The sequence below is a fragment of the Dinoponera quadriceps genome, unplaced genomic scaffold (genome assembly GCF_001313825.1).
Source record: "Dinoponera quadriceps isolate SergipeBrazil2010 unplaced genomic scaffold, ASM131382v1 scaffold1846, whole genome shotgun sequence".
NCBI lineage: Eukaryota > Metazoa > Arthropoda > Insecta > Hymenoptera > Formicidae > Dinoponera > Dinoponera quadriceps.
In genome coordinates, this window is record NW_014556140.1 from 295732 (window position 1) to 308514 (window position 12783).

The 12783-nt window shown below is 48.3% G+C and overlaps 1 protein-coding gene across 10 annotated transcripts in view; it reads right to left on the reverse strand.

The window, feature by feature from the left end:
- The window catches only part of LOC106746934, a 163836-nt gene that overhangs the window by 59536 nt on the left and 91517 nt on the right, over positions 1-12783 (reverse strand). For all 10 annotated transcript variants that reach the window (XR_001374625.1, XM_014624095.1, XM_014624094.1 and 7 more), the window contains exon 4: positions 1360-1565. Coding sequence is in view for 9 of the 10 variants with exons in the window: in XM_014624095.1 (XP_014479581.1) it covers positions 1360-1565 (206 nt within the window). In the remaining variant the exon portion in view is untranslated. The remainder of the gene's footprint in view (positions 1-1359; positions 1566-12783) is intronic.

Here is a 12783-nt window from a genome sequence, read left to right on the forward strand (position 1 = left end):
GAGCGCTCACTGTCTTTCACATTGAAATCACCATTTTTAAATTGTCGAAACCATGTCTCACATGTTCTAATCGATGGAGCGTGTTCACCATATGTTTCTACCAGCAAACGATGACTTTCAACAGCCTTTTTCTTTTGATTAAATAAGAAAAGCAATGCGTGACGCAAATGTCTTTTTTCAGGCACAAAACTCGACATGATCACTGAACGATAAAACAAAGACGCTAGTTTTTGGTGGACTCAACTTGTGTGTGTTTGTAGTTTTAAATGTCAGACGAACAAAATGACGTATGTGTCAAATTAATACGCTGCGTACTTTCCGCTGGCGCCATCTCTTAGTTAAACCGGAAAAAACTTATGCATACACCTGGTAGCTATTAAGAAATGACAGTTCTATCTTTAATAGATTAAAAATGATGTGAAACTTAAGACGAAACCTCTGAAATGGGAAACCCTGTGTTTGACAAAGCCTTTTCTTGACATAAAGTTACGTGGCGAATTTACGTTTTCGCCGTGTAGATTCGCGCGTTTAACTTTCGTGACACTCGTTCGAAACGTCCGCATCCGTTGTCACGTTATACTCTTTCGGTAACGTCCCTTTTCTATAATTTCTGGTATCCCGACGGACTTATCCCAGAACAGGGTAATGAATCTATATTAGGGTTACGCTTACGGCTTACAACCCGTTCTCCGTTACAATTGGGATTAGGATTTAGAACCCCGAGCGTGTAAGAGTCTACCTGGGGCTCGACGTGCTAAGCACCCAGGGGATCGAGGATTCCAGGGGCTGGACGGGCCTTGAATTCCAAGATCCTGAGGCGCGTCGCCTCTCACAACGTCCGATAACACAAATAAGGACGCTAGCTGAGCCCGTCGGCCGCTGGTAGTGACCGCCGCGATAGCCCCGATAATGTTTCGAATTCTAATTGTGAGAGAGTCGTGTGAAGGAATTTAAGTCAGAGAATTTAATTACCGGAGAATTCTCACAAAAGAGGGACTCTGAAACTCCTTCTCGAAAAGTTTCTAATTTTCTAGAAGGAGAGAAAAATTTTCAAGAATTTCCCCCAAAAAATTCAACTCCTCTCCTTGGAATTTCGGGCAGATCATACGCTTATAACGAAAAACGGACGTTATCGTCGTCCTTCCTCGACCTTTTATCAATGGAACCTCAAACGAAAAGAATAAATAACAAAGCATTAAAGAGGGACCCCTTCGGACACGAAGGTCGGTTAATCGTGCTCGGCAAACACGAGCGAGGGAAGCGAATGTTGCGCGCGAATCGTCGCTCGCGCTTCTCCCGCGAGGAAATAAGAAACGAGGGGGGGGGGGAAGGTAAAGCGATAAACGAGAAAAAGGGTACCTAAGGACGGACTCTCGTCGTCGGGCGTGAGGCCAATACTCGGTTCCGTGCTGCTGCCGCAATCCCCGACGCCCCCGCTACCCCCGCCGCCGACGCAGCCGCCACCGCCGCTGCCGCTGCCGCCACCTTCGCCCTCCGCGTCGTGCTCGTCGTACTCTGAGAGCACCTTGTCCAGCAGCTCGATCGATCGTTGCACATCGTCACCTCTGGAACAAACGTAACGTTTGATTCTATAGAGATTGCCGCGGCTCTCCATCCCCCCTCATCCTCTTTCTCTTTCTTTTTTGTAAACAACGCGCGTAACCGCGGGAAAAGAGGTCATCGGAATAATCGTCCCGTGACAGGCGCAATTTACCCTCGCGAGGGTGGCACGAGTTCCGCGCGGTCCGCGGGTCGAGTGTACGGTATCTTTCACATCGCGCTTCAGAAAATATCATTTGTATTCGTTAACAGTCTAGAGTGAATGAGGTGCATAATTTGAGGAAGAAAAATGAGAGCGAGAGCGTACAGATCTCTTAATGAAATTGTGCTATCAAGAATATCCTGGAAATTTAAAAGTCTAATAAGATCCTCCGAAGTGCGCTCACTTTGTGTGAGCCAATAAGAGCTGACACAGGACGTGAGGTGCGCAAAACAAAGGTATTATTATATAATTTTTTTTTAATTGATCGTATACGTGTTAAAAATTTGGGCCTGAGTACTTTTGTTTTCCGTACTTCTATAGGTTTCCTAGTAATTTCTTGTAAAAAATAATTATCCCTAAAGAAGTATATAATAATTTCCATAAGATTATTATATATATTTTTTAGTAGAGACGTGTGGGTGATTGCATCCAGCGCGTCAATTTTAATTTTACGCCTTCGGGCTTTAGAGAATAAAAAAATGAGTATATCGGTTTTAATACTTTTAAATTGATAATTGAATCGTTGATAATCGCATTATTCGTTAATACTCGAAACGGTTTTAATGAAAACACAATTCGTGTTTTGAACATACTCGTATAATAATTTCGTTCTTTGCACGAGCTCTCCCTCTCTCTCTCTCTCTCTTTTCTTCAGTACGTGATTCGAATCTACATCGGTTTCTTCTCCGCTTAGATGGACATAAATCATTGCTATCGTTAGCGACTAAGCACCACGTGTCGCCCGCTCTCCCTTATCGCATTGTCGCTGCTATGTACATGCGGCCCACTTTAGCAAACGATAACCGATAAATGCCCCGATAATTTTACACGGTGGCGCAAACTATCTCCCGACAATGCCTGTTAAATCGCTCAGTTTAATTAAAAAAAAGTAGGCCATATTTTGACCCGCGAGAGCGCGCTCGTAACGAAACAATCGTTCGTCGTTCTAAATTAAAACAGCGCATACAGAACGGTGCCCCGTGGGGAAAGAGGGGGCGAAAACCCCCCTGGGGGCTCTCGGACCGTCGTCTTTCCTTCAACTTTCGTCGCAAAACGCGTTTTCGCTGCACGAGTGTTTCCCCTGTTCCGCGTAGAGAAGAGACTTTTCCGACTTTTGCATAAATTCTTCGGGATATCTTACGTATCCCGGAATTTTTCGTATCCCTGCGAACTCTGCTTGTTTACTCGGAATTCCTAAGCGTCGCTTTTTGCGCCAGCGTAAATGCTACCTTACATCTCGTTGCATTTAACGCGAATCTGATCTCGACGGGATATGGAGCGTCGCGGATGTTGTCTTTGGAGATGCGCGCTGCTCGCGATGTTCGCAAACAACCGCGGGTTAAAACAAGCGTCCGGATAATGCGCTGCCGTCCGATGCGGCGCCGAGGCTTTCTACGCGGCCGCCGATTTCTGGATCAGTTTATCGATGTCTCGTCGCATGATCGCCGGGCGATACACCGTGGACCAACCGGACACGACGGGTAAAGAGAGAGAGAGAGAGAGAGGGGGAGGAAGGGGGTGCTCGATGGTTCAGCAAACTTCGTTACGTGGGCGGATCCCATTTTATCCGGGGCGGTGTGTACAGGATGTTCGGCGCGCGAATTACCGCGGAAAATCGATTATCCGGCATGGCGCATTAATCGTCCTTACTTACTAACCCCGCCGCCGATAGATTCTTCAGCGTCAAGCGCGTTAAATGAAAGAGAGGGAAGAAAAAGAGAAAAGATAGGTACCACCGTCCGACGGCTACTCTGGGGAGGGAAAATCCAAGGGCCAGCCTGCCTCTGTAAACACGGGAACGAGAGAACTGACGTCGAGTCGAGGAGGCTCGTCGATCGTAACTGTGAATTTTTTACAGCAGGGAAAAGGTCGCTCCAAATCGTCCTGTAAATTTTTATGCTGAATTGCGCGATCTCCTTTCATAACGGGCGAGAGTGGTGCGCTCTTAGGAGGATATTTAATAGACTTTTAAATCTTTATGACGAATGGTGACAAGCTCCCTCCTCTCTTTCTCTCTTCAGCATCACAGACTTATTTATCGTCTTAAGTTATTTACGCCGGAGTGGCTATTCGGCAACGTCGACTGTTGACCTTTTTACGCCTCAGTAAATTGACGAAAACTACTACGCGTACGAGTATGGGCTCTCCTTACCGCCCCTGTTTCCTTAAATGGAAATTTCCGGTCTCACCCCTAATTCAGTCAAATTTTCCGGTCGATTCAAATTTTTACCGTTCCCCAAATGACCATGAATCACGCGGGGGGTTAAAACGTATGTGCGCGTCTATCAGCAACCGTATCTAAAGTGGAGCCATCGAGCGCCGGAGAGCGATGAGAAGGGAGGAAAATGTCCAAGCCTGATAAAGAGACGCGCATCGGTTGCTATTATCACACCTGCCGGTGTGATGTGACTTATCGCGTCGTGTCACCTTTCGGCGTGGCCGAGATCTACGACCAGGTCGAAGGTCCGCCGTCATCGTCGTCATTATTGGCGCGCGTTAATTATCCTTTTCGTTCGGCGAACTAACCGGCTCCGTCGTCGTCGATGACGTTCGAGATGCATCGCACTCTTCCGGGTCACCGGCTATATCGTGGAGGTGGCTGGCCCCGATGCTTACGTACGGCAACCGATAACCGAGCATTTAATTAGGCGCGACGTCGGCGAGGGCGCGAAGAGGGGCGGCGCTCCCGGCGCGCTGACGCAATGCGGTCTTCGGCCGAGCCGTAATCATGATTTCTAATTACTGTGGAAACACGACGGCGATCCTCGTTACCGGGCGAAGGAAGAGGGGAAGGAGGGTCGTCGACGCCCAATCAGACCGATGATCTCGCTCTTCCATTGCGACGGGATCATTGAGCTCCCAGGAAAATCGCGGGACCGGGAAAATTGGGAAAAGCACCTTCCTTCGTCTTTGAATACGCTTACCGTGTATTTTAAATCGCGGAATCTCTTTGCAGCGACGATGTTTCCTATCCACTTTCCATTCGAATATTCTACGTTGATCTCGTCTTTGGGAGATTAAAATAAATAGGGGGTAGACGACTCCACGACTGATTTTTCGTCGTGTCTCGAATGCTACATTACCTACTGTTTCCTTTTTATCCCGTGGCTCTCGCTCTCTCTTTCCCTTCCTTTTTCCACCGTCTCTATTTTCTCTAAAATTGCGTAGATCCAGACGGTGATCAAGGTAGGGAACGCTCACCGTCGCGGGGCACCGCTCTTAGCTCATTACTTGCTGTCCTTGAGGATGAAACGCACTGATTTTTCGGGACAAAGGGGACACGAAAGGGCTACTTTGTGCGGAGCTAATATCTCGCAGAGCAGTTCTACCGTCCAATAATTGCCGTGGTCGCAAATTAATGAAAGCCGCGACGACGCTACCGATTGATCTTCAGCGGGGATTGTACTCTGTCGACGACCGCGTGCGTATTAATTCTCCGTGGAGAGCCAATGATCTCGCTCCCGCAAAAGAGTCCTGTGATCGACGAAGATAAAGCAGCGATGAATCCTTCTCAACCCTGACGGTTAACATGCTGGGCCTGCGAGGCCTACACGTGTTTTCTTTCAATTGTAAACCTCAGTAAATTTCTTTTGTTATTTGATACAGCAAGCAATCGTGAGAATCCATCCGGGAGAATCCATGCGTTATCGCCAGAGAAACGAGCATTAATTTTCATTACCCACGACTTACCCCCGTCTCTCGGCCTCCGATCCTGACCGACAATTTACCCACCGTCCCCTCGCGAGGTTCCCGACGATACGAAGAGTTACGTGACGTCACGCCGCTCGCGAGTATCTCGAGGAGCGATTTGTCGCGATGCGTCGGGAAAGAGGGGAGGGGGCCGGAGGAACGATCGCAAACCTGACAAATAGCGCGGTGACGTAGCGAAGATTTCCGCGAGCCCTCGGGGCTAAAGCACGACGATAGTCAAACAAACGGAAAAACTGCTATCCGGTATCCGCTATCCGAAAGACGTCCGGAGGGACGTCTGACAGATTAGGACGTTCCTTTGACGTCCTCCGGACCGCCAGTCGTGTCGCGAGGAGGTACGAAGGGGGGCCGAGCGAGAGAAGAGCCGGCGCGCCGCGTTCAAATGACAAAACGCCGTCGTTTATCTTTCCCGCTTTCTCGCCCGGCTGGAATGCCGGAAAGGTCTGAGGAATTCTCGGAAACTCCTCTCTCGAACGACAGACGTTGCGCCGTCGACGTAGCGAGCTCGTTAAACGACCGTTTTTCAAGCTCGTGGCCCGCCTCCGCTAAACGGACGCCTCGGTAGCCGACCATCGACCGGCAAAGCGGTTTATTATGCCGGCCGCGCTCTCGAGAGTTTGCCCACGTCGCGCAACAAAGGGTTGGAAATCCATTCCCGCTTTTCTCTCGCGTCTCGGCTGCGCGCGTCGGCCCGCGCAAGCCGCCGCGTCTTCTTCGCCGACGGAGGGCTCTCGTTATTTCGTTAACTTTCGCGCACAATTCATCATTCGAGATTATAATTAGCGGCGAACGAGCTCTCGAGGGCTCACTTTACAACGGCTGAATGATAACCTCTCGAGGCATCGAGCACTTCGAGAAGTGCTATTGTGACCGGAAACGTTGAGTTTCGTCAGCTGTCGGAGTCTCTCGAGGTCTCAGTTTGATAGTGAATCGTGGACTTCTTTTCAGACAGAGAATTGCGAATATAATTGGATTGGAAATAATATATGAATTCGTTTGGTTCGTTTTTTCCTTTTTTTTTTTTTACGAAATATTAAAGGAGCAGTCTATTTCTAGAAATTTGAACAATCGATTTTTACTTCTTTGTTATTTTTTGAAAGTTTAGCGTGCAGAAGTGTGTAGAAGTGAGCTCCTCTAGAAGGTTTTGTTGGCATTCATGAAAATGACAGAGATACATACAGGTATTTCTGGGTTGCGCGCGCGCGAGGGACCATTTAGCGCGTATAAAAGCGTAAAATAACACACAGGTTGTCCCAGAATAATCGCATGCGAAGCAACTTTTCGCTCACCAAAATCCCGTTAGAACGGTAGTTTTTAAACGAAAGCTACTTATTAAACAGCACGCTAATTCGACAAAATAAATAGCTCTCATTTAAAACTACCATTCAAACGGAATTTTACTAAACAAAGACTTGCGCTGTTACCAAGAATACCCCGGTACACTCCGCAGGTTATTCAGGGGCACCCTGTGTATACGGTAGTCTCTTTTACAAAAAAATTCACAAAAACCAGCCATTTTTGCGCCAGAGTAAACTACCTTTTTAAAAGCGGAAATTTGTGCAAAAAAGCATTTACCCGGCGGAACATAATATCCTTCCTCCTCGTCGGCGCTAATTCCGGACAACTCATCGTCGATTGCCGCCTTCGATCGGTCCAATTGTCAACAGTGTCTCACCGAACCATGGCGGAATTTATGTTCCAATAACAAAGATTGCGCGGACAAAATAAAACTCGTCGTTTTGAACGGCGCTCCTGTTCCGTGCAATCCGGGGGAAAGCTAGGGAAAACGTTCATGGCGAGATAGATATTTTTCGGCGCCGTCGCGCTGTCTGTTTTATGCCCTTCACGCAATTTTACACCGTCGACAGGGGATACCGCGAGTTGGCTTACGCGAGGCCGCTCCCGCTTCACGTCGTTCCTCGCCCACTATTCGGGGCTTGTCGAGTTTTTCTTAAAATGTTTCGCGGCATTCACCGTCTTGAGTGGCTCGAGCACTTAGACGAACGTTCATCGAGTATGCGCCCTCTCCTCCCCCTCTCCTTCCTCCCTCTCTCTCTCTCTCGCTCTCTCTTTCGTTCGTGCGCCCACCGAAGAATCGAAATCTTTTCCGACGATTGGCTGTGTAGAGCGTGCGTTCTTAAACGAGGAGGTTCCGAGATATCTTTTGGAAGTATACACGGCGGAATCAATACTTTCCTTGAACTAGACGCGCAGTCGGTGGGCGTAAGGTCGGTGCACACACGTGTGCGACGATGTGCGGGTGTGTTTGCCGGGCGCGCGCGAGAGAGCGGGACGTGTGCGCCGGCTCGCGGCTTAAGGGGGAGAGGACAGTCTCCGGAACGTGCGGCGACTGTAAAACTCCCGGGGACATATCTGTACGGCGTGGAAATTTGAATACGACCTCGTCCTCGAGTGCGTTCGGTAAAACTTCTCGGGATCGCGCGTGCGTTCATACGGCGGCTTCCCTTCCCCGCGTGCTCGCCGATGAATCTTAGCTGGCATGAGTGAGGTCGAATCGATTAAGCCGTGGTACGTCACACGCGTTTCCCAGAATCCGGTGTTTACTTAAGTCGTATGTTATTGAATAATTTTTCCGAATTTCCACGGATACGTGAAAATAAAGAAGTGCGTCTTGTGTAACTCGATATCTCGAGAAGATAATCGTTAGATAATCGCGGAATCCATGCGAATTCTTTCAATACCTTACTTTGATTTGTAGAGAATAAATCGGTCGTGATCGATGTATCTTTTTAATTTCACCCGGTTCCGGGAAAAGTGGTAACCATCGTCGCACCGGACTTCTCCCGATTATCCGATAATACCCCACTAATCACCGGTGTATCCAACTTCTCTGTTTGCGGTACTGGAGCAGACCACAGGTTGGAAAGCGGGCGGACACCCGACGCCTTTCGTCATCGAGAGAGAGAGAGAGAGAGAGACATCATCGACCGTCGTCGTGTTCTGTCCTGCGTCCTCACGGTGCACACCGGTGTGTCGCCGTAATCTATAGCGGCCAGGTATATCGATTATCCTGTGACCTGATTCGGAGTGGATATCGAGTTCCCGGCTGGCACATGGAATTGTCCGTGTCCCACCGCTGCACGCATCCGTACGCGTGCGCCGCCGGGATATGGACTGTTCCACGTGTTCGAGGGTGGGATCTTGACGGACCCACCGCGCGTTTCGCGAATGCACACGTCCTCGAAGAGCCGCGCCGAGAGAAAAATATAGTCATTTTCGGGGACAACTGTATCCTTTTTTTCATTTTAACCATAAAAATGATCAGAAAACTATTTTTTTGTTGTGTAGTAAGTGTTATTACATAAGTGTCAGTGATAACAATCTTACGTGCATGTCGCTACGATTATTATTTTTGTGGTTGAAATAAAAAGAGGATATTGTTGTCGCCGAAAATAAGTATATTGTTCTCTCAGTGCGTACGTCGCTTCGTGACAATCCATCGGATGAGTCAGGCGACTCGAATCTCTGAATCTTTCGATTGTGTTTGACAATAGAATGTCTTCTTTGGAAAGGGTACTTTCCATTTAACGACACACAAGTTGACACAAGCATCCTATCTTTGTTACTCATTGAATATGGAGCAAAAACAAAATGATGCCCGTGTCGACTAGTGTCATTAAATGGTTAGCCACCAGTATAGGCTGCGCTTCGAAATGTGCTGACAGTACTAAGTACCGTATTTGCGTTCGTTTTCAGCACGCTGCGAGCTAGTAAAGCGTACTGCCTTTTTAACGAAGATTTTAGGGAACTGCTGACTTCCGGATAATTTCGCATGTTATCCCGAGGTAGTGCATGTTCAGCATTGTATACGACGACTGACCCGTTTAAATGTTTACATTTACTGAAAATACTCGAAAGGAAAATTGGTATTGATGCAATTTCTTAGGTAAATTTAGGTAAATTAATTCTTTAAATTTAAATGAAGTTGGATAAAATTTCTCTCCTTCTGTTACATTTCGAATTTCAAGCTTGAAATCTTGACCGGTCGCTGTTTGTGGTGCATTTGATACTTTGCTCACAGCCGCAAACCAGTCCGGTATATTCGCACGGCTCTATAACGGCACAGATCGCGCGCTATCAATATTTCATCGAGTTCTAAGGCTCCTCGCATGAGCCACGATTCCGCTTGCTGCTTACACGTGTTATGCATTTCATTTAACGACTCCATGGCTGCCGGTTGACGTTTCGCGTTGTTTCATTTATACGAGTGAGCGATAACGCAGCGCAACGTGAAATATCGCACAGAGCACGTAATTTATTTACAAATTCCGAGCAACGCGAATGTAATTTTTTTATTTTTATATTCGAGTCTCCTGCATATTAAAATTGACGCTGCGAGACTCGACGTTGGTAGCGCTGAAAGAGATCGCTTAGCATTTTAAATACACTAGAGATAAAGAAGAGAGTCTCTCTCTCTCTCTTGCTACAAGAGAGAACTCTCTTTCTCCTCACTGTTATTTTCTTTTTATTGTTCATTTTAGTATAGCACACGAGCGCATTCCTCTTGGTTTAATCGCACCTGGAGATGCGAGCGAGATCCCCGACGATTGCGATTCATTAAAAACGGTCGAGTGTTTTTAATTGCAAGACTGTGTGTGTGTGTGTGTGTGTGTGTGTGTGTTTGTGCGCCGCACCGAGCCATAAATTCGTTCGGTATTAATTCGCGCGCTACGGAGAAGCGTAAATTCTTGCCCGCGAGGGTCGAAACGCGACGTCTATATTTCGTGAGAGGGAGAAACTCGCTTCATCTCGGAGCTTCCACCGAAGTGCCCACGTCGTTGTCTACGTCGGTCGTGAATCGATAAGTTAAATACGCTCAAATAAATCAACACATTGAGCGTTCGTGGTGCACGAAGGTAAATCAAGCGCAATTCGCGAGGCGCTCTTTAACCGCGAGACCCAAAGCGATCCCCTCAAGTATGATATATTTCAAGTGTACACAACCATCCCCCCTCACCCCTACCCACGAGTCTTTCATTCCACGCTGCTCCGCCCTTTGAAGTACATCAAGTAGAGCAAAAGCAACAAAATCGACATATCGTTTTATGTTTGCGCTTTAAAGTCCGGATGAAAGTATAATTAAAATTTACGCGCATGGATGCAAACCGGCGATACATTTCCTTATCGAAATATATAACAGTCTTACGAAAATTATTGCACAATTTCTTACAAATATGTAATTTTTTTTTATACTCAAGGCTTTTAATGCTGACGCTTCTAGAAATTAGATTAGCCCAAAACCGACACGATCGTAAAAAATTGAAATCAAATTAAACTGATAAAATAAAAGCACCGAAAATCATATTATCTCGTATATTTATTCTATTTCTCTTTGCACCCCGATGATATCCACGACTGCGCGGCTGAGAAAAGCGGGTATGTCGGCTTGCCATACCCGTGTCACTTTCCGACACTTTGAAGCACACCCGTGCACTACCGTGCAGCGCCCTCTCTTTGACGCGTCAAATCGAGCCGATATTTATTGACACACGAGTGAAAGGAGGCGTCGCAGCTCATCGGCAGGGAGCGGAGTGCGGCGGGCCAGGTCTAATGACTTTCCGCGAAGGGTCTTCTGAAGTTAATGGTCTTCGATCGGCTGTGTTTTACCTCCGAGACAATACCCGCCCACGACGCAGCCATCGGAAGCGGAGTCTACACGCCTCCACGCGCGGGAAGACGCGCGGACGTTGCGTCCCTCGCGCGAGAACCCCGTCGGATGACCGCAGACGACGACGACGACGACGGTGGTGGTGGTGGTGGTGGAGGGTCGCCCAAGGGGTCACGACGGGCTCCAGGCCCGCCTCCGCGCGTGACAATATTGCGGCCGGCGACGAGAAAAAGAGAAGGCCCCTCGCCGTATCGCGCGCGCGCGTCATTGCGTATTTATGATAACGCGCGACTGCTGTCCGCCGGCCGCAATAATGGCTCGTCGACCGACGGCTCATCCCGTATTCCACGCAGATCCCCACCGATGGTCACGCAACGACCTCCCGCCTCCCCGCGGCTCGACGAGAATCTCTTTCCCCTCTCTCTCTTATGAGAAAGAGAAAGGAGAGAGAGAGGGAGCGAAAGTGGCGATACAATTTCACGGTCGCCGTTGTCTTTCTGCCCGGCCGCCGATTTCCTTAGCCGAGTCCCGCAACGGATCGCAAGGGCGACGTCGATCGGTCGGCTGCTCGCCCGAGAGAGACGAAGGGAGCGGATGCGCGCGATCTTTAACGGCGGCCGGCGTTTGCGAAATGTTCGAAAATATTTGGTGGGAAAACGTTATCCTTTCATTCTCCGTCGCGAAGAAAGGTCGACCCGCGAGAATGAAAGTGCGATACGACGGTCGCGAGGAGACAAAAATTTTACCAGAACAGCAAAATGTTGTTTTCTCCGTGCGTTGCTTGCAATTCGGGTGATTAAGGCGTTAATCGACTCCGCGTTGTTTTCCGTCGATTGCGCGATTAATCGAATTATCGAGGATACGTTAAGATAAATGAATGGAATCGGATAGCGTACGAGGTGTCTCATCGAAAAATACTCGATCTCGTACATGTGGCGGCTGGAGGAAAACTAGCCGGCCTTTTCGGGGGGACGCTAATCCATTTTAATGTGGGTTCCTTGCGACTCTACATACTTGTTTCGGCGGGTCTCTCACTGTCGAAAGTTTTTTCCCACAGTCACTTCTCATAATTGCTAACAAGTGCTTCGTCCCGTCGTTCTTGATCCTCCCCCGTGTCTTCAAACCTCGAATCCTTTCGGCATCTACAGTTTGGAGAACAGCCACAAGTGCGGTAAGCTGTCTACTCCCTAGACAACGGCTTCCTGCGATTTCTGGCTGTTCCCCAAACTGAAAACGCCGAAACGTTCTTCTCGATTTGAAGATTCTGAAGGAAATCAAATCCAACGCAACGAAGCGTCTAGTAACGATCCCAGAAAGTAATTGTAAAAAATGCTTCCAGCTCCGTCGCTACATTAAAACGCGAAACATCGAGTTGCTGGTTTTATTAGACGCCCGTGAGTTACTCCGACCGCCGTCTGTAAGTTTTCGGCGGTGTTCATGACGCGGTTCACGACGAGTCGTATGCGCTTTAATATAACCGTCGACGGACTTTTCGTTAGCTTTTCGCAGTTGTTAGACGTCGACCGCCACGTTCCACGTCAGGCATGGAATGCTAAAGGGCGACGCGGCAGAACGAAAGGCCAGAGGGGAACCCGTAATTGTCTCGGATAATTACACCATAACATCCGTAACACATCGGACAAGTTACAGCGGAATATCACGCAATGACATTGGGGGGGGG